The following is a 21,260-nucleotide window of genomic DNA, read 5'->3' on the forward strand; positions in this document are numbered from 1 at the left end:
TGAGCGAAAGGCAGATAACTCTTAACATGTTACAAGTCACTGTTAAAAGGCACACTAACTTACCTTTTTCTTTTTCTTTTGTTATTTTTGTAAAAAAAACACTATTTTACTTCTATTGCTACACTGATCATCACCTTCTGAAGAATTTAATTAAAATAAATCAAGTGTTAATCTCATAACGTGGGTCGTCTACTGTAGCTTAAATTTGTTTCCCACCGTCGTCCTAATTACCGCGCTTTTATAGTAATAGCGAAATAGATCATCAGTGTTAACATATATTTCGCAGGAAATCTTGTATTTGGTTGGCGTTAAAACCTCATCTCACTATGAGATAGTCCAGGGGTGTAGAGATCGTAAGTGATCGGAACACCTGGAGTATCGAGAATGAGTTCGTAGAATGAGTTCGTTCATGCCTGATAGACTTTTTGTGGCTCTTCTCTGTTCATATTCAATTTTGTCTTTATCCCCTTTATTTTGATTGGTTCCCACACAGAGCTTGCATAATCAAGATGTGTTCTTTCTAGGCATTTGTGTAAAATGTATAATAGAAGAAAAGTTTCATAGTTCATGAAATGAAATGTTCTTCTTAAAACTCCCAAACCTGATTTGCTTTGTTTACTTTTACGCTTATGTGGTTTTCAAAAGTTAATTCCGAGTCAATGATTCCTCCAATATCTCTTTCCTTTTCTGTGAGTTGTAACTCCTTTCCCAGTAGATGATATACTGCTTCTGTTCCATCTCTTTGTTTTGTGTTTCGATCAATGGATATATATTTACATTTCTCTTGGTGCATCTTTAGTATAACCATTTTGCGCTCCAGTTTCGTATGGTATTCGGATCATCCTATAATATAGTTTTGTCTTCTTCATTTTTAATTATTCTAAAAAAATGTATCATCCGCAAAAAGATTCATATAAGATTTCTCAATGTCTGGTAGATCATTTACGAATAAAACAGATAATAATGGTCCAAGGACTGATCCTTGAGGGATACGATGTAACATCTTTCAATTCAGATTTTGTGCCATTTATTGTTAGTCTACTTGCCGTTTTCTCCCGTCTAAAAAACTTGATATCCAATTGATGATTTGGTCTGAAATGTTATATGATCTTATTTTACTTATGAACATTCTGTATGACACTGTATATATCGATGGTCTAAGATGTAGTTATAACAATAAACAAATACAAGATCATTTCGCTGTTTTATCGCTGGTGTAGCGATCGTTATTAACTAACGCGTGGTGTTTAGGACGACGACGGGAAACAAAAAACGACCCGCGTTATGAAAATTAACATTTGATTCCTTCTAATTAAATTGTTCTAAAGGAGATAGTTAGTGTAGTATTAACGGTAAGCTAACATAATAACTTTTGCGACTCTAAAAAATTATCAATCTTGTTTTACCTTCCATTAAAAAATGAAAACATTACTGTATGGGAAAAGGAAGCGTGCCTTTCATTTTCATTCTCCGGAATCATATTCTGTTTTTCGTTATTTGTCTGTGTTTTCAAGTTATTAGCTAGTAAAGAGTTAATTACAAACTGAAAGTTACATTACAATTGTTTTAACGCAAAGCACATGATAAGGAAAACATTCAAAGATGCTCCACCGTTGACAAATTGTATTTTTTTTCGCTATCAAAAACAGGAGCAGACGATTAAGTATTTTTCTTCAGTTACAAAAATTACTTACTTTACACCATTACCACCATTGAAAAGTTTGAGCTTCTTATTTTACTTCAAGTTAAAAATATGAAAAATAATTAATTGCATCCCGAAAAAAAATCCGTGTCACTATATCCTATATAGAATGAAGTACTGATTGCGCACGCACCAAAGGCGAAATGAATTATTTTAATATCATTTTTTGTTTTGTTAATTAGACATATATATACACGATTATTAAACACCAATTATTGTTCAAATGATGAATATCGTGGTGGAGCATTTAAAGGGAGGGCACTCTTAATTTGTTCAACAAAAAGAACTCTCCTTTGCTAGAGGTGTAATGACAATTAGGTATCCCAGAATGCTCTAATTTGGAGACAACAAACCACGAAGATGATGTCATCTCCGTAAAAACTCTCCAGAAGAATTTTTTGTCTATTTTTAGCTTTTATATCACATAATATAAAGCTTGAGTAAGCAACACGCAATTCACTTAGTGTGTGAGTTAGAAATTAAGCATCACTTGCATGATAGAGCGTATTTCATCGTTGCCCTGGGGTTCACTTCATTTCCGAAGATGACGTCACAGATGTAAATACGACCAGAAAGGCAGTCTGTCTGTTTCGTTGCAAACCACCCAAAGTAGAATGAAAATAACGTTTATATAATTGGTTTAAACTATACATTGTAACCATGGATCTAGACGATGATGATTTCGAGTATGAAGAGGACATGTCGGAAGAAGAAGAAAGCGATGGCGATGATAATTTTGTGGATATGGGACTCGAAACTGAACCGTCTACAGCAGGGCAGGATAAGTCCGAATCAGAAGAATTCCCATACGAGATTTTTACAGCGGATCAAATTGTCCAGTTTATGGTCGATTGTATAAAAGAAGTAAACGCAGTTGTTCAGGTTTGTTTGGGCGATATTTCTTGATTCCGTCGACAGATATTTGTACCTAGCAGACTCGTCCTCCTTTTCCTCTAAGAACAAAAAATTCATCAATACAATGTCTCCGTTTTGTCCTCTGACAGGTTTGAACGAAAATAGTCTTACACAGCATGTGTGTTACACAGTGTTCTACGTTTTCATTGTTTTTGATAATTCTAGGGATGCTGTATTTATATAACTTGTTAATAAAATGCCAACGGTCTTTGGGCGAACTAGGAAATTCATATTCTAAATTTAGCCTAGTTAGTGTGGACTGCTTTATGCAGTAAACAACAATAGTTTGTTTACCTGTGTATATGGACAGAGTTACTCATGCGTTGTTCTGATGGTACTTTGGTGGAATTAACTTAAAACCTCTAAATTTGGTTTCTCACAGAACCTCGAAATAATGTCAGTAAATTTTCCCAAAGGAATGAATAAATTATAAATAAATTTTAGGATAAAAAATTCAGGATTACAACTTGTGAGATAATATAATAATATCTCTGCTGCATTTGCAGGTAGAAATATCAAATATGATTATGTGTTACTGTTTGTTTTTGTTGGCAAATAGTGTATATTAAAAGTATTGTGCTGGTGTTTTGAAACATGCACATATTTCTTTAGCACTTAAAATTAAAGATTAGAAATTATGCTCATGACAGATCGTGTAAAAATTCATATTGAAACAACTTCTTGAAAAGTACAAATTCTAGATTATTATGTGTTACATTTGAGATGCACATTATAAATTCAAGGCTGAAAGCTAGTCTGAGTTATGTCGACTTTATGCGTCTACTTTCTACATGAAGACAATTCACTTGACTGAAATTCCTATCAGTCTGAAATAGTGTGGTGATTCTCACACTTGAAGGAAATTCTCACATTAGATTGAGCTATTGATGAACAACAGATCTGCAAGTCCACATCCTCACCTGTGCTTATAATTATTTAATTTTGATAACAATCTCAATCACCAAAAGTTAAGGTGTTCTGTCAATCTGACATATATATTACCATAATCTCTATCTTAAGGTCGAGAGTTTGAAACCGTATATATGGTACAACACATAACTTGCCAGGTACTGACCATAGTCTTGTTTTTTTTTCTGGGCACTATGGCTTACCTTCACTACCTCAATTCTTGTCATAAAATAATCCTAGCTATTAATAGAAAATTATGTTCTGTTTCTACTAGCAGTCCAGGGTTTTTGCTAGCTATTTTGGGAAAAGATAATCTTTGTGCAATATGTTAAGTATTAATTACTGATTATGATGTTTTAGGTATAAGACATCATTTCGGGTTTTAACTTTTAATTTCAACAAAATTGGGAAAAAACTGAGTTTGGGAAATACAGAAAAACAGTGTTGTTTTTCTATTGGAAATAGGTCCGTCTACACCCTATAAAAAACCCTGTCTACCAGCTGACTAAATGGACTTGACCTGCACCACAAGACTATCAAGTCATTGCAATTTGATTGATAAAAAAATGGAAAAATAGAAATTATATTTATATTAAAGTCTGATCCGTAGAAGACCACCTTAATTCATACAACACTTCCTGTACTGTAAATGTACATATCATTTACAAATTAAAGTAATCCCTATGGAGGGCCAAGGACAAAAAGCAATTTGCAATTATTCTTTCAATTTTGGTTTTGATGATATTTCTTAATCAAGTTATCTGCAACTCTCTGATCATATTTCTCTCAGAACATATTTATTGTTTGTGGCATTACTTTCTGATCATAATTTTCTGATTATATATTTCTTTTAACTTTCAGATTCCTTCAACTATAACTAGGATATTGTTGAATCACTTCAAATGGGACAAAGAAAAGTTGATGGAAAGGTACCGTATATAATATCTCATTTTATTATTTTATTGATCGTGGTATCCAGGTAGGTATTTTGTGTTGGTAGAAACTTTTTAGGGCAGTACTGCACATGGTCACCTGTTCATGATGTTTGGAAGAGATACACTAACAAAACTGATCATAAACTTACACAAGGGGTTTAACTTTTATTTTGTCAATATTTCTACCCCTATATGCCTGGTACATATATATATACCAATACTCTTTCCTTGATGTATATATGAAAGAAGCTAAGCCTATCACTAATATATGATACATAAGTCTATCGCATTAAACCATGCCAGTTGATCAAAGCAATAATCATACTATAGAGATTATTCAGTTTGCAATTTTTCTTTAGACACTGAGCATCATAAACATACTGTGCATATTTAGAAGGACAATATTAGGCATGTTAAACAAGTTTTGAATAAAAAGATAAGTTGTACTGAAAGTGTCTGCATACAAGTTGTTCATGTGTATAATATGTTGTTATTGTACTTGAATTATCATATGGTCAACTAGAATATCACATTTTGTAGTATGAATACTAGTGTATTAAATATTGATAACAATGAGAGTCAGGGATTAGAAATATATATGATAATGATGATACTTTGTAGGTATTTATGATGGTGACCAGAAATATTGTAGATATTTCAAATGATGACGACCATGGATAAAGTATGTGATGATATGTTGTAGATATTATGATGGTGACCAAGAGAGGCTCTTTTCTGAGGCCCATGTTGTCAGTCCACACAGGAAAGATGTGGCAGGCAGACCAGCTAAGGTAAGACTTCAGTCTGGAGACTAAAGATGTATACCAAAGTAGCCTGTTTATATGTCTTTAATTTGGTTCCAGAGATTCCCTAGAAAACAATAAGCTTATTGTTTGAATTACACAGGAAGATCTGCAATATCATAATGATACAATTTTTCCACAAAATAGAATCTGGCTATCGTGATCCCTAATATAGGTCAAAATGTAGATATTGTCCTTGTCCATTGAGTATTTCAGTAGATATCGTCCTTGTCCATTGAGTATTTCAGTAGATATTGTCCTTGTCCATTGAGTATTTCAGTAGATATTGTCCTTGGCCATTGAGTATTTCAGTAGATATTGTCCTTGTCCATTGAGTATTTCAGTAGATATTGTCCTTGTCCATTGAGTATTTTATTAAAAATTTGTAAACAAAGGTTCTTGAGCTGGAGTTAGTAGCAGAATATGGTAACTGTTTTCAAGGAGTCTAGAAATACTAAATGGACATTATGAGTTAAATTCTTTATCCAAGATGGGCATTGCTAAGGGATGAGAATTGAAAGATTTTGTCTGATTTCATTGGAAATGACTATAAAAAGGCATTTTGAGTCTGAATATCATGGTAGTGGTTTCAGATGTGTATCATAGCTAGGAGCAGGCCCTATTGGATAGATGTCAGTTTCTAGTTACTGTGAACTTTGTTTTTAAATCATATTCTCTTTGGGCATTCGAAAACCAGAGGTGTAATGCATGCCCTAAACATATTTCACCCGACACAGTTTAGACTTTCTCATAGGTGTTTAGCATGTTGGTAAGTCAGAGACACACTAATATTAGTCTATAGTGGGTCTTGGAGTCTCCACCACTGACAGAGCATTTATATAAACGATACTCATCATTTGAACAATACCTGATGTATGTAAATTTATTTTATTTTGCTTTTGGTGCATGCACAATCAGTATTGAATTCCATATTGAGTAAAAAGCAATGGAATTTTTTTCGGGACGCAATGAATTATTTTGAACATCTTTATCCTGAATTAGAATAAGAAGCTCAAACTTTGCAATAGTGGTAAGGTAAGTAAAATTTGTAACTGAATATATATACTAATTTATCTGCTCCTGCTTTTGATAAAGAAAAAATACCATTCGTCGTTGGTGGAGCATCTTTAAGAAATATTGAGCATTGTTTTGTTTACTTTAAACTATTGTTTGTTTTTTCTAACTGTAAGAAATATTGACTATTGTTTTGTTTACTTTTGACAAAGAAGATGACGAGATCAGCATCTGCTGCAGCTAGCCAGGAAGTAACCTGTGAGATCTGTTGTTTTAACAAAGTTGCTATGGTAGGTACTAAAATCCTTATTAATGTTTACTACTTTATTTGACCCAATAAGCGCCCAAGGTGGTTGAAAATATGGAAAATGAAGGGTCGCTTAATAGGACATTATATCACAATATTATTGCAAAAAGTAAGCAAGCCATTAATCAATTTACAAAAGAAATCAAATAGAGAAATCTTCACGGTTTCCATATTTTTAGGCTTTATATAAGTCAATTTAAGGGAAACTGAGGCCTCAAAAAGGAGGAGGGGCTCTTATAGGGACATTGCACTTATCAGGTTGAATACATTATATTGTATGTTTCACTATATTTTGTTGTTGTTAAAATGACTAATATTTCAATATGTGTGAAGAGAACCATGAAAAATTGAATTGAACCGCTGTTTAGATGATTGGTATAGTTTTGAGGCATGCTCGATATATTCCACAAATTTATGAAGCACATTTGAATAATTTCATAAAGAAACAAATGCAATCTTACAATTTAGGAAAGCTGTCAAAAATTATCAATAAATGATGAAAGTTTTCCGAGACGGTTATAATGATGTATATTTGTTATAGGAAATGACCGGGCTGGAATGTGGTCACAAGTTCTGTGTGCCGTGCTGGACTGACTACCTCACATCAAAGATTATAGATGAGGGTCAAGGACAAACCATATCCTGTGCTGCATTTGGTTGTGATATTTATGTAGATGATGCCACGGTCATGTAAGTTATTTCATTGTCATTTTACCTGACAGAAATATCTGTCCCTATGAGTAGATGCTGATTGCTACAACATTTGTTCAGATAGGAGCAACATATGATATAAGAATTAAAAAACAACACTTGCTCCCTGAAGTAGAATAGTAGATGTTAATATATTGCAAAATATCAAATAGATGCTCAAATGTTTTGAAATTTACAAGTTAGTGGAATGGTTTAAAAGAAATCACTCATAAATCTGACATGGTATGAAATGTTTTAAACATGTTATTATCCATTCTACAAACAAAATTCTAATACCTAACTCTACTGATATGTGACCAATTCTCGCCAAGTAACCAATCCCGTCATTGCATGTGTATTTGTATAATTGCAGACAAATTTTCAAGCAATATTTTGTGTAAACCTGCATGGTGGCATTTTCTATCAGAAGATTACTTTTTTTGTGAAAATTGGTGTGTAACCAAACTTATAAATACACATGCGATGGCAAGATTGGGTAATTAGAGATAATGGATTGTCTGCCAGTATAAATCACAAGTCAATTTCTCTTAGTTTAAACATTTCTGTTTTTTATTTCAGGAAACTAGTCAAGGATAGAAAAGTGAAATTGAAGTACCAACATCTTATAACAAACAGTTTTGTAGAAGTAAGTACAAAATTTTAGCAGAATGAATTTAGTGCTGGGCTCAACTTGTCCATACCACTACAAATCTCTATGGGATAAGTACATCATAATACACACTTGCCTGCTCAGATAAGTGAATTTTTAGATGAAACTATTTTCTCAGAAATGCCAGAAAAGATTAAAAATACCTGTCTTACAGAGATCAATAGTTTTAAAGTTTGGACTTTTAAAGAGATCAAATGAACTAAGATGATTTACCGTTATATGTAACTGATGGGTTAGATGAAAGCTAGATGTGTTCTGATCAAGAAAATCTGGATCACTCTTGCGTTTGTATGTAAGGGTCGCTCTATTGCAAGCACTGAAATGACATATACTTTTTGTATTTGACAAAATATGGCTTCAGCTTTAAAGGAAAAGGGGAAAAAAATACTGATGTATCTGCCCAAAAAAAGAATGAAGCACGGAAGGGATACAAAGTGAAATAATCAATGTACAAATCATATTAATAAAGAAAACTGACACAGTTTTTAAGAGTAAACTGAATTTCTTTTAATAGTAATATGACATTATGCAAACATAAACTTTTTCTGCAAGTTAGTGGTTAAAGTTTGGACAAGTACATTTGGTTGTCGGACAAGGGGATTTTAAAATCACTTGCCCGAGTGGATAAGTGTGAAAAAATGATGTTGTAGAACCATGTAACGACAGACTTTCTTTGATATATGTTATAATAAACTTATCAAAATCTCAAATTAAGTTATAGATCACAGTGATTCGAAAAAGAAGGACTGGGACATGGCATGGAATCACTACTCTGTTATTGTCCATAATGTAATGATGTTAATCTTGAATAGCAAAATGATTTTGAATGCTAATTAATTCCTGCATTTATCATTGGTAAAAAGAAACTTAAATTTGGAGTGAAATGAGATAAAGACTAAAGTATATGCATATGTTCTATAAATAAAATAGATTTTAAGTATTTTAACAGTGTAATAGACATCTAAGATGATGCCCTGCCCAAGATTGTAGTATAGTATTATGATAATGTGTTGTAATATTTTGACAGTGTAATAGACTACTAAGATGGTGTCCCGCCCCAGATTGCGGCCACGCTGTCAAGGTTGGATACTTTGACTGTAGACCAGTAACCTGTTCATGTGGCCATACATTCTGGTAAGCAAACTAGTGTCTTGATTATCAAGTATAGATATAAAATAATATTTCATCTTTTGCTATCCATAATGAATACAATTTTTGTTTGGACTCTAGCCTATATAGGAATAATTAAACAATTTTAACCTTTATTTGTTTGTGGTGATTCTTTTACCATACATAATAGGCGGTGAATTTGTTGAATGATGTTTAATAAAAATTTCCTACAATATTTCAGTTTTGCCTGTGGTGAAAACTGGCACGACCCGGTGAGGTGTGTGTGGCTGAGAAAGTGGATAAAGAAATGTGATGATGACAGTGAAACTTCCAACTGGATAGCAGCCAATACTAAGGTAAGCTAGATAAACTGAATTTAACAGGTGGTTTTCATGCCTCTGACATGAAGTGTGGGATATATATTATAAAAGAGTGAGTCAAACATAGCGGTTCTTTTCAAAAAGCTGATGATTTAATAGGAGCACAATTTCCAATGAAATCATGAACTTTTTGAAAAGAACCGTCATGTTGGACTCACTCCTTTACAATTCACACATAAAAACTTAATGAGGGTTCTGTATTTGCCTGGATCCACGACCAGTTCTATCGAGAAGGTCTACGATTATCACCTTCACCCAAACGTGTGGGATATAAATTTTACACCACACCTTTCTTGTCCTGTCTGACACACACAATATATATAGGCCTTTTATATCCATTCGTCGTATGCTGTCTGTAATATCATTGTGTTTGAATGTTTTAAATAAGGACACCATCTCGCGGAACAGAATTCTTTTGAGTATCCATTTATAAGATTACAAATATTGTGCTGGATTTATAATATTTTCATTTTGAAACAGTAGCTGGAACATCCTGTTTAACAGATGCTTGAAGTTATTTATTTCTCTTAGAGATTTTAGAAGTTTTTATCCCAATTAAACATTACATTACCACACCTAAGATAGATTTTGTATTTGAAGAAAAGTTACAGTATTTTGTTCACTATTCCAGGAATGTCCCAAGTGCCATGTGACAATCGAGAAAGATGGCGGCTGTAATCACATGGTTTGTAAAAACCAGAACTGTAGGGCTGACTTCTGCTGGGTGTGTCTAGGACCATGGGAGCCTCATGGATCTTCCTGGTAAATATTTTCATTGTTTCATTATTCTCTTGTTGTGCATTAAAATTCCTGAGCCAGAACTGTAGGGCTGACTTCTGCTGGGTGGGTCTAGGACCATGGGAACCTCATGGATCTTCCTGGTAAATATAAGTCATGGTTTCATTATTCTTTTGTTGTGTATTAAAAATCCTAAACCAGAACTTAAGGGCCGACTTCTGGGTGGGTCTAGGGCTGTGAGGACCCCATAGATCCTCCTGGTATAAATCTATCCTGGGTTTCATTTTTCTCTTGTTCTGGGTAAAATGACCTCCTGAAGCAGAACTATAAGGCCAACCAAACTACTTGTCATGTCAAGAGCTTTGTGGTCTTTTGTTTTAATTGTTGAAAATTAAAGCTGAGAAAACAAGAAAGAACGAACATGTGCCAGGCCTCAATTTCTGGACACAAAAAACCACTGAATTTGTCAACAATTAAGTCATTTCAGTTTGTAACTGAAGTCTAACTAAGTCCTTTTTAGAGAAAATGTGCACAGGTTATGATCATAATTATCAAAATAGGATATGTGATAGTTATTATATACGTACATATTACCTTAATTACTAATTGTTGTTACACATCGGATACATGGGAGGCCGTCCTTAAATGACCCTGGCTGTTAATAGGACGTTGATCTAATAAACCAAACCAAAGTTTTACATTTATTTGTTTCTAATGATTGTTAATTATTGTACAAGTATAAATGTAACAGATATATGATGTAGTGGTGGGTCGATCATCGGATATAATCGATTGACGACTTGTTAGAGCCTTCCGATGTCGATGATCGGTTCTTGTTTCCCGTAACCGATTAATCGGATAAAGTTCTCGGCCAGGGGACAGAACCCAGAGCCTTCCTCACAGGGGCGAACGCTGAACTCAAGGCCAAAAGTAAGGCGGTGCCAAGGGAGGCATTAGGAAAAATAAAGTCAGGAAGAAGAGAAAAGATAAGATCCTAAATTTAGTCGCCTTTTAAGATCATGCAATAGGGGCAGCAGGTACAATTCTTACGCCCTACCTGCAGGGCCAACTACCCAACCGATGTCCTACCACTAATATAATGATTGTTAATTGTTGTACAGGTATAACTGTAACAGATATATAATGATTGTTAATTGTTGTACAGGTATAACTGTAACAGATATATAATGATTGTTAATTGTTGTACAGGTATAACTGTAACAGATATGACGAGGATGAAGCTAAGAAGGCTAGAGATAACCAGGAGGTATGTAAAATCATCTCACAACAAGGAACAGACCAAGTTCCTGCATGCATCCTAGTAATAGAGCAACATGATGGATTATTGGTTGTCAATTCATGTTGTTTGTTTGCTCTAAAATTTTATTATGCTCATTATGATTATTTTGGTAATTTAATTCATCACTGTGGTAACTTTTTTTTAATGTAGACCATCCCTTCTGTGACGTCATACGTTTGTAATGTCGCTATCCGGATCCCAGCAAACATATTTTATTTCTCTGTACCCATCTATTACAACTCGCTTCTGAAATCAGCATTCGAGCAAGTATTTCGTCTAGAACTTTAAGCTTTTAGAGTGTTTACTTGAATGTGTATCAATCCAAAGGTGTGACAATTGGAAAATATAGTATAATTTTGAAGATTCATGCTTGAAGTAAAATCCAAGAATCATAATAGTTGCTAAACAATCAGATGGAATTCACATGGATTTACGGGAACCCAAAATGAAAAACTTCACGTCAGTAGTAACAAATGAATGACCGTTATTATTATAATTATATACCTATCTTTTTGCAGAATAGAAATAAATTTACACAGTATATGGATGCCGAAGGAAGTAAGTGGTGCTTTGAACGGAAACATTTGAGTTTCGAGCTTCAATAATCACTCTTCTTAAGATACCGGTATACTAATTTTCGACCAGTAAAGGACAAACAAAAAGCGGAAATGAAATTGCTGGAAATTTCATTTTATTTTTGGCTAAAATCTTTACTTATAATTTGAAAGATGCTTTAACGGAAAATTGTCCATTTTAATACAGTATCACACAGAGCAAATTATTTGTCTCAGAAAAAGCTGATATATTTCCTGCTGAATTAGACTCTTTTTGAAAGGTTGAGGTCAGGCCTACATATAGAGTCTACATGTAGCTTGCAAACTGGTTTGTTATTATTAAGATATGTAATTATTGTGTTATCTGGTATGCTCCAATAATATAATAAATATAAAAAACTAACAAGTGTAAATGAATAACATTAAATGTTGAAAAGTGCTACGGATTCGCCAATTTTTCTACATTTTCAGGCCAAAATTTAAGGGGTATTAGGAAGCAAATCGGTCATATTTTGAAATATAAAGCAGTGAGGTATACTTTTAATTGGCTTTTCTTATTGCAAATAAGCCAATCTTCATGGAAATTCTAAAAAATCAATTTTTCTTGAGATCATTTTTTCAGAAAAAAAGAAACCATGACTATTTAGATGCAATTTGTCACTCAAATTGGGTCCGGATTTAATTTTAAAAGAATGATATTTCGTTTTATTGTGGAAAACCCAGCTTATTGGATATAGTTATGAATTCTATATCATCTACTGAAGGTATGAACATGTTACGGGCATATTCTTTATATGTTAAGGGATGTTACAGGGAGGAAATATTTTTTATTTAAAAATCCTTAAAATCCGGAATATTAAGTCATTAGTACATATCTTTAAGCAACCCTGGAAGAAAAGTTAACCCGGTGACATATGATTTATATGTGGTTTTTAGGTCATCTGACCCGAAGGGTCAGGATGACCTATAGTCATCATGTTTCGTCCGTCGTCGTGCGCCGTCCGCCGTGCGCTGTCCGCCGTGTGTTAACTTTTCACATTTTGAACTTCTTCTCAAGTTTGACCAGTGGGATTGAGCTGAAACTTACCTGAAATGATCCTGAGATGGTCCCGACAAAGTGTTGTTATTTTTCGGGTTGATCCGAAATCCAAGATGGCCGCCACAGCCGCCATCTTGAAAACACATTTTGAACTTCTTCTCAAGTTCTACCGGTGCGATTTGGCTGAAACTTGCATGAAATGATCCTGACATGGTCCCGACAAAGTGTTGTTATTTTTCGGGTCGATCCGAAATCCAAGATGGCCGCCACAGTGACCATCTTGAAAACACATTTTGAACTTCTTCTCAAGTTCTACCAGTGGGATTTGGCTGAAACTTGCATGAAATGATCCTGACATGGTCCCGACAAAGTGTTGTTATTTTTCGGGTCGATCCGAAATCCAAGATGGCCGTCACATCCGCCATCTTGAAAACACATTTTGAACTTCTTCTCAAGTTCTACTGGTGCGACTTGGCTGAAACTTGCATGAAATTATCCTGACATGGTCCCGACAAAGTGATGTTATTTTTCGGGTTGATCCGAAATCCAAGATGGCCGCCACAGCCGCCATCTTGAAAACACATTTTGAACTTCTTCTCAAGTTCTACCGGTGCAATTTGGCTGAAACTTGCATGAAATGATCCTGACATGGTCCCGACAAAGTGTTGTTATTTTTCGGGTCGATCCGAAATCCAAGATGGCCACCACAGCCGCCATCTTGAAAACACATTTTGAACTTCTTCTCAAGTTCTACCAATGGGATTTGGCTGAAACTTGCATGAAATGATCCTGACATGGTCTCGACAAAGTATTGTTACATCTGTGGTTGATCCCAAATCGAAGATGACTACCATGACACTATATCTAATTAATTTCCTATATGTTAAGGCCCTTGGGCCTCTTGTTTGAAATAAAATTTGTTAAAAGATATTGAAAACGATCCTGACATGATCCTGACAAAGTGACACCATATATAATTAATTTTACTATTGTCAAGGTAGTCAGATGACCGTTAAGGCCCTTTGGGCCTCTTGTTCTGATCAGGTATACCTAAAATAAAAATATCAAAAAAATGAATGAAATCCTTGAGAGGAAACCAGAAGGGATGGTCTACCTTAAAAGCAATCTTTATCAAAAATTTTTGTCCTCAAAGGAAGTATGATTACAGTACTTCAAAATAACACGGGAAATACTGTGTGGTTAGGGTACCTGAAACCAGAATTGACAGGTGTAAACAATGTTTGAAGGAATTTGGATATTTCATTTTTTATACAGTTGATCGCATTATAACTCAGATATGTTGGTATACATGTAACCTATTTCTTTGAATTTGAGAATACACTTGTTACATTTGTTTTGACAGAAATCACGAGGGCAGCTACAGCGCTACCTTTTCTACTGCAATAGATACATGAATCACATGCAAAGTCTGAAGTTTGAGAATAAGGTAAGTACATTGTAGTAGTAGTATGTAGTAGTTGTAGTAGTAGTATGTAGTAGTCTATGAAGTGCGTAATGGATGAATATAATAAAAGGCTTCTGATTCTTTCAAGTTAGTTTAATAAGTATGAATAGAAACATTTTTCTGATTTACTTTCACATCTTTGTGAAAACAGTAAGTTAATTTGTATTTGGTTACATTTCACTGTATAAAACATTAGTTTCTGCATGTATTCTAGCCATAGTTAACCGTTACTGGACCTCTATCTTTATAATAGCTGTACATGTTTTTTGTGTTCTAGCTGTATACATCTGTGAAGCTCAAGATGGAGGAGATGCAGCAGCACATGTCGTGGATTGAGGTACAGTTCCTGAAGAAAGCTGTGGATGTACTATGTCAGTGTCGTCAGACACTCATGTTTACCTACGTCTTCGCCTTCTACCTAAAGAAGAACAACCAGTCCATTATATTTGAGGTAAGTTTACACCTTACAGATGCTTAACGTACCGTAAAAACTTGTATAATTTGCGCACCAGTGTAATTTGCGCAGGTACTTTTTAGGGCTGAAAATGCTGAAAAAAATCTACTATCAATATATTTTGCGCATCAATTTTTTTGGGGGAAAACGATGTCCAGGGAGTCCCAAAATCGATGTATGAAGGTGACAATTTCAATGCTAAATATTCCCCAGAAATGCTTGAAAACTTGCACAAAGAAGTGTTATATTAAGAAGAAATAACATATTAAAACCACATTGTGTTTGTTTTCTTTTATTGGCCACCGTAACCTGAAACTAAAATATCTTGCAGATGTCAAAAACATCGGCGGTCCGGTTCGCCGTACTCCATGCACATGTCAATGTTTTTGAGATTACACACATGAATAGTAATCAGGAATATTCAAAAAGATTAGAATCTATTTGTTTAACAATTGTCACAATAAGTAATTAGTGTGTTTGAGATCATTAACAATCAACAGCAATCGGCTAGCGGATACATTAGCTTGCAACAATCACATTGTGAGTAAACTCACTACCTGTACGGTACCAGATCCAAGCTGATGGCAAATTATATTTATCAATACGATTGAATATGTCACTAACCTTGTAGCTTGTTAATTCTGCAGTAATAAAATTGCAAACCACTTATTGCAAGTCCTAAATATAGGTCAGTTTAGGCATCTTATAAATCCCACGTGTGTTTTGACTTTTTGCACACGGCCTGCAGTCGGGCCCTACAGAGTTTCATGTGCAAAGCTAAAGGCTAATCATATACACCAAAACGGTTGAAAATGTCACTAATCTTGTAGCTTGTTAATTCTGCAGTAATGCAATTGCATATCACTTATTGCAAGTCCTAAATATAGGTCAGTTTAGGCATCTTATAAATCCCACGTGTGTTTTGACTTTTTGCACACGGCCTGCAGTCGGGCCCTACAGAGTTTCATGTGCAAAGCTAAAGGCTAATCATATACACCAAAACGGTTGAAAATGTCACTAATCTTGTAGCTTGTTAATTCTGCAGTAATGCAATTGCAAATCACTTATTGAAAGTCCTAAATATAGGTCAGTTTAGGCATCTTATAAATCCCACGTGTGTTTTGACTTTTTGCGCACGGCCTGCAGCCGGGGTAAACATGTTTGTGTATACACACACACACTCTCTACAGACTCTCTCTATAGCCTCTCTACCCTAAAAAAATACAGGTAAACTACATTGACCCGGCCAAAGTCACTGATTGTGGCTGTCCCATTACACTAGGAGGTGTACAGGGTATACATCTCTTTGCTGTCAGTAGAAGCCATGCTTTCAGTCAGTCGCCATTGAAATTCTCGGGGCAAATGTAAACAAGACATTGTGGTCATAACTTAACACTTTAATTAGCCAAAGATAATCCACTATAATAAGTGAGGCATTGTTTTTACAATCATTAATACCTTTTATTTATATAAAATGGCTACTATACACAGAGCGGCACCTAAACATTCATAGATCGCCAGCCCCTCGAATGGACAGATTTTTTCCCCGTAAATTTTTTAAAACTACTCTATCAATGTAATTTGCGCACCCCCAACTTCAAATTTTATTTTTGTACAGAAAAAGTGTGCAAATTACACAAGTTTTTACGGTATTCATCAAAACATCTACGATTTATCCATTACGACGTCTTATTTACATTTGCATTGAAACTCTACAGTGCAACCTTATAAACTGTAGTTGGCATCTACAACATTTTACCTGCCAACTGCATGTTATAACATCATTGGTATGGCATGCCTGTCAAGTAGTCATGATTGGAGAATACAGTTGAAAGATCTAGGGCTGTTCTGACTTCAGTGATAATGCCATCATAGGACCAATAAACCTGACACGTCCTTACATGACCCTGGCTGTCAGTAGGATGTAATATTAATGAAACCTTAACCAATAATGTCATATTATTAATTTCCAGAGCAATATCCTAAGCATTATTCATTAAAAATGTTATTACAAGAAAATGTACGCAATGTGAACTGAACAAATTCTACACAAATGGTAATAGACCTTTCCAAGTTTGCATGGTGACTAAAAGCAATTCAGTGTCTGTTATATTGACTCTCTCATGTGTCCTGCACAGCATCTTAAAATGTCACTGAAAAGAGTTTGTGTATCAAAAAAAAAAAAGGGTCTTTTCTTAAGTTTCCAGGTGTCATTTTTGTGTGGCTAAGTGGTCATGGGTGTCTTTGTATTGTTTATTGGGCATAAATAGTTTCTTAGATTTCTGTGATTGAGTTATATAGTTAACAAGTGATGAAAAAAATCAAAAAGAAAACCTTATATCTGTATAAGGTCATTGTAATGGTTGTGGAGGTTTTCTCATTGAAGACATAGTCAAATATCACAATATGAAATTAAATGATGTATTAATCTTACTATGTATTTTATTATTTATTTCAGGATAATCAGAAAGATCTAGAAAACGCTACTGAACAACTTTCAGAGTATTTAGAACGAGACATAACGTCTGATATGCTGCATGACATCAAACAAAAAGTACAAGATAAATACAGGTAAATATAAATCATCTCTGATGGCCTTGGTCAATTTCAATGGTATTATGTTTACCTGTAACAAATATTGTTTATTAAAAGGGATAGAATTTTATGCAGTTTGATTTTAAGACACAGTTTCCTTTAAAATATTCTGTTGATTACCACAAAACACTAAATATATACATCTAAATTAAATATATCAAAGTGCATTTAATTTTGAAAGTGTTGTAATCAAAAGTTTTACCTGTGTTCCTCTGACTTTGATATGACAAGGTCTGATTGTATTTACTTGGCTTCAGACGGGCAGTCTTTATTGGAGCATTGACATCATAAATACAATTGTAGTATGCTTAAATGTCACGAAAAATTCAACTGTAAAGTCACAAAAATTTAAACTGTAATGACAAACTACTAATAAAACCTTATTGTTTATAAAACTGTAACATGAACACTCAGATACATATTAATATGGAACTAAATTTTCTTTTGTTAGGTACTGTGAAAGCCGACGCAATGTACTGTTAGACCATGTACATGAAGGCTACGAAAAGGAACTATGGGAATATCACGATTTCTTCTAAATTCCAACATTGTCATTCATTACCACAGAAGTCAGGAGGGAAGTACTGGATCTAAACACACCAGATATATAAACTTGTTAAGATTTAATATATAGAAGTCTTTGTTGGTTACGCACTCAGACGTCGAGAAGTCGTCTGTACCCAGACTCTGTGATGTATGCTCGCGCCATTGATAATGTTTGTAACTGAATGCGTATGAGGAATATGTGTATATAACAGTAAAATACAGACTGATGAATTCTGAAAGTTAGGTTTAAATCGGTGGATAACAGACCGAATCAAAGAGGATACATGTGATATATCGTACTGTTATAGACAGATATATATACATTCTGTCGGGATTTGTTCTAAATGAGATGGATGAATGGTGTTTTTTTAAAGTGTGCTATGTAAGGAAGATGTTTCCCTAAACATGTATGGACACTATTTATAGAATCTTTTATTTGATAATCATTCATCATATGCTGCATCAAATCAAATATTATTTTCAGTTATAAACCCTATTTTTAGTTATTATATACTACACAGATACACATGAGGTGAGTTTATGTCAAACTTGGGTTGTAGAGTCAAATGATGTAGGAATCCAATATTATAGATGCAAAGCTGAAGGTATTAAACAAAATGCATTACTTCCGAGTATTAACAAGCATGGCTGCCCCACACACAAAAATCTGTTTCAGTTGAACACTTTTATCTGTTCCCTTTTTCATTTAATTTATAACAATTTTAAATGTTTTAGGTGCTCAACAGTGTACTAGTGTTCATTGTAGTTTTGAGAGTGTTGTCTCATGATAAGTGCTTATATAACAACATTGATTTTAAATGGAAGGTCTTTGTAATGTTTGCCAGCCATCTTGGAACCGTAGATCTCATAATCCTGGGTTAAAACTATAGTTTCGAAAGGTCAAGTGATGCTTTCTGAGCAGTATATAGTTAACCCAAGAGTTTGATGTAAACTTGTCCCAGCAATACGTATATGACTTTTATGTGAGACAAACATTTGGTATTCTCACAAACTGTTATGCTGTTATTAGAAATGAACACAAAATTTGATTATTTGTTATTATCATATGAAGATGTAGAACTACCTACTATGGAAACTTGTACTAATTTCAGTTTTCAGTAAAGGTAATTTAAGTTTTGATTAATTGATATGCGTCTTTTTAAAAAAACAAAAACAAATCCACAATCAATTATATGGGAGAGCACTGGATGTGTGTCCTGTCTGTGAAGCCAGAGGAGAACAATATCATATTGAGTATTGTAATACCATTCATGGCTGTGAATATATTGCTATATAATTTATTCTGCCTTTGTGTTGTCTGTAATTTCTTTTATTAATAGAATTATATTTAGGTAAGTTAGTTACGTTGTTGGATAAGTAATATATATAGTGAGGTTTGGTAAAAAAAAAGCCACCAATTCAAGGTGAGAAATAATCTATTAACCTTGGAATATTATACCATATACCTTGAAGTAAATAAGGTATTCAATGTTATGTGTGTGGATACAAAGTAAATGAAAAATGGTGACATAGCATTTATGGAAGCTATTTTGTTTAACTGTGTGGAAAAACCTGAAAATCATGTTACTTTTCAAAGTGAAAGGAGAGAGTTGTGCTTTAAAAAAAATTAAAATTTCAACATATATATATGGGTGCTTAAGAAATTTGGCTTTTAAACAGACTTTGCTTCTAACCTTGGTGATGGGAAAACAATTTACAATGTAATTTGGGTCAGTAAAGTATAAAGAGGTGTTTTGTGCGTCTGCCAATAATAGTTCTTACTCTTTGCGGTTTTAAATCTCAAATTGTATGATGCTCATTTCTCCCCTGACTCCAATTTCATTTCTAAATATGAATAGTCTTGGAATACTTGAATAATTCTTGGTATAACCCCATGCTATTGACATGGTCTCTATCGTACATACCAATTTACATAAGAATATCCTAAAGTTCTGCACACTGGTAAAAATGGTACAGCCAGGTTTGTTACTGAAGTCATTATCATCGTTTCCTGAAATAGGCCGAGCAGAAAACTATGAGAATTCTTTAAAGTTTTATGAAATATTGTTACGTTCATTTTATTTGAAATTATTTTATCTTCAAACAGACATCAAACTAATAAGCCTCTCACCTGATCGTCCACTAGTCCCTGTAACATTTTATTATAATTTTTTGTTAATTTCTTAATTATGATTATTAAAGTAACACCTATTGTCTAAATGTTTTGTTTGATGTTTTGTTTGAAAGAGTTCAGCATGAGTTGAGAGTGATGCAGATTAAAGTGTAGTAGTTGTGTGTCTGTGAGAAAACTGTTAAAACCAAAGAAAGGTTAATTACTAACATTTCTGTCTATAGTTGCATAAGTTCTATATGCCTGGCTCTGATTTTTCGTAACAAATGCTCAGGCTTTAGTCAAAAGATATACCTGGTTATATCTTCAAATATAATGTAACGTATGTAAAAAATTGACTTAGTCCAGTTGTAACTCAAGTTTGTTTCGAAAAATCTGGGCCTGTTCTAGGCTTCTTGCCCAATTACAGATGAAAACAAAACTGGCCATGTTCTGTTCAAACTGATTTATGATGAATTGTTTTAATGATCATCCTAAACCCGGTCTGGATATGACCATTCTTTGTGAATACACAGGTTTTTTTTCGGTTACAAAATCTTGACAAAACATTATGTGTTCATCATCACATGCAAGACCATCAGTCTATCAGTGGATTTATTACTTCACCTTTTCAATATCAATTTGGCATAAAATCTAGGTTGAGCGATTTCTATCCTGAACAAAGATATATAAACAGAATATCTGTTCTGATGGTTAAGATGAATTTCTTTAGTGATTGTTGTATAACCTCAAATGCTTTAGTACCAAATGGTGAGTGTAAAACGCAAGGGAAGATTTGAGTCAAGGATTTATAAGTGAGAAGGATTTGTGACTATCTCTTTACATAATATTAAACACCACGCAGGACGCCCATGAACTGGGAACAAAAACCATTTTTCTCAACAAATACTTGTCTTATCGAGTCAAACGAAACACCAATGTAAAGGTTATTAAATTTCACAGCGTTTATTGCTTTAAGAACGGAATATTTAGAGGATGTCTTAAAAAAAAATTACTACAGCTC

At 34.0% G+C, this 21,260-nt stretch overlaps 1 protein-coding gene across 2 annotated transcripts; it reads left to right on the forward strand.

Moving 5' to 3' along the window:
- Nucleotides 1-2,019: 2,019 nt before the first annotated feature.
- Nucleotides 2,020-20,346, forward strand: LOC138333456 (E3 ubiquitin-protein ligase arih1l-like). 2 transcript variants are annotated; one of them, XM_069281836.1, is made up of 14 exons: nt 2,020-2,584; nt 4,388-4,455; nt 5,165-5,252; nt 6,491-6,568; nt 7,127-7,275; nt 7,855-7,921; nt 8,973-9,079; nt 9,297-9,411; nt 10,067-10,197; nt 11,383-11,440; nt 14,430-14,513; nt 14,809-14,982; nt 17,444-17,556; nt 18,032-20,346. In XM_069281836.1, the coding sequence occupies exons 1-14, from the start codon at nt 2,363-2,365 to the stop codon at nt 18,117-18,119; spliced, it is 1,542 nt and encodes a 513-aa protein (XP_069137937.1). In that variant the 5' UTR covers nt 2,020-2,362; the 3' UTR covers nt 18,120-20,346. The 2 variants fall into 2 exon arrangements, with proteins under 2 accessions (XP_069137937.1, XP_069137938.1); XM_069281837.1 differs by having other exon boundaries at nt 6,494-6,568.
- The last annotated feature ends 914 nt before the right edge of the window (nt 20,347-21,260 follow it).

The sequence above is a fragment of the Argopecten irradians genome, chromosome 10 (assembly GCF_041381155.1).
Source record: "Argopecten irradians isolate NY chromosome 10, Ai_NY, whole genome shotgun sequence".
NCBI lineage: Eukaryota > Metazoa > Mollusca > Bivalvia > Pectinida > Pectinidae > Argopecten > Argopecten irradians.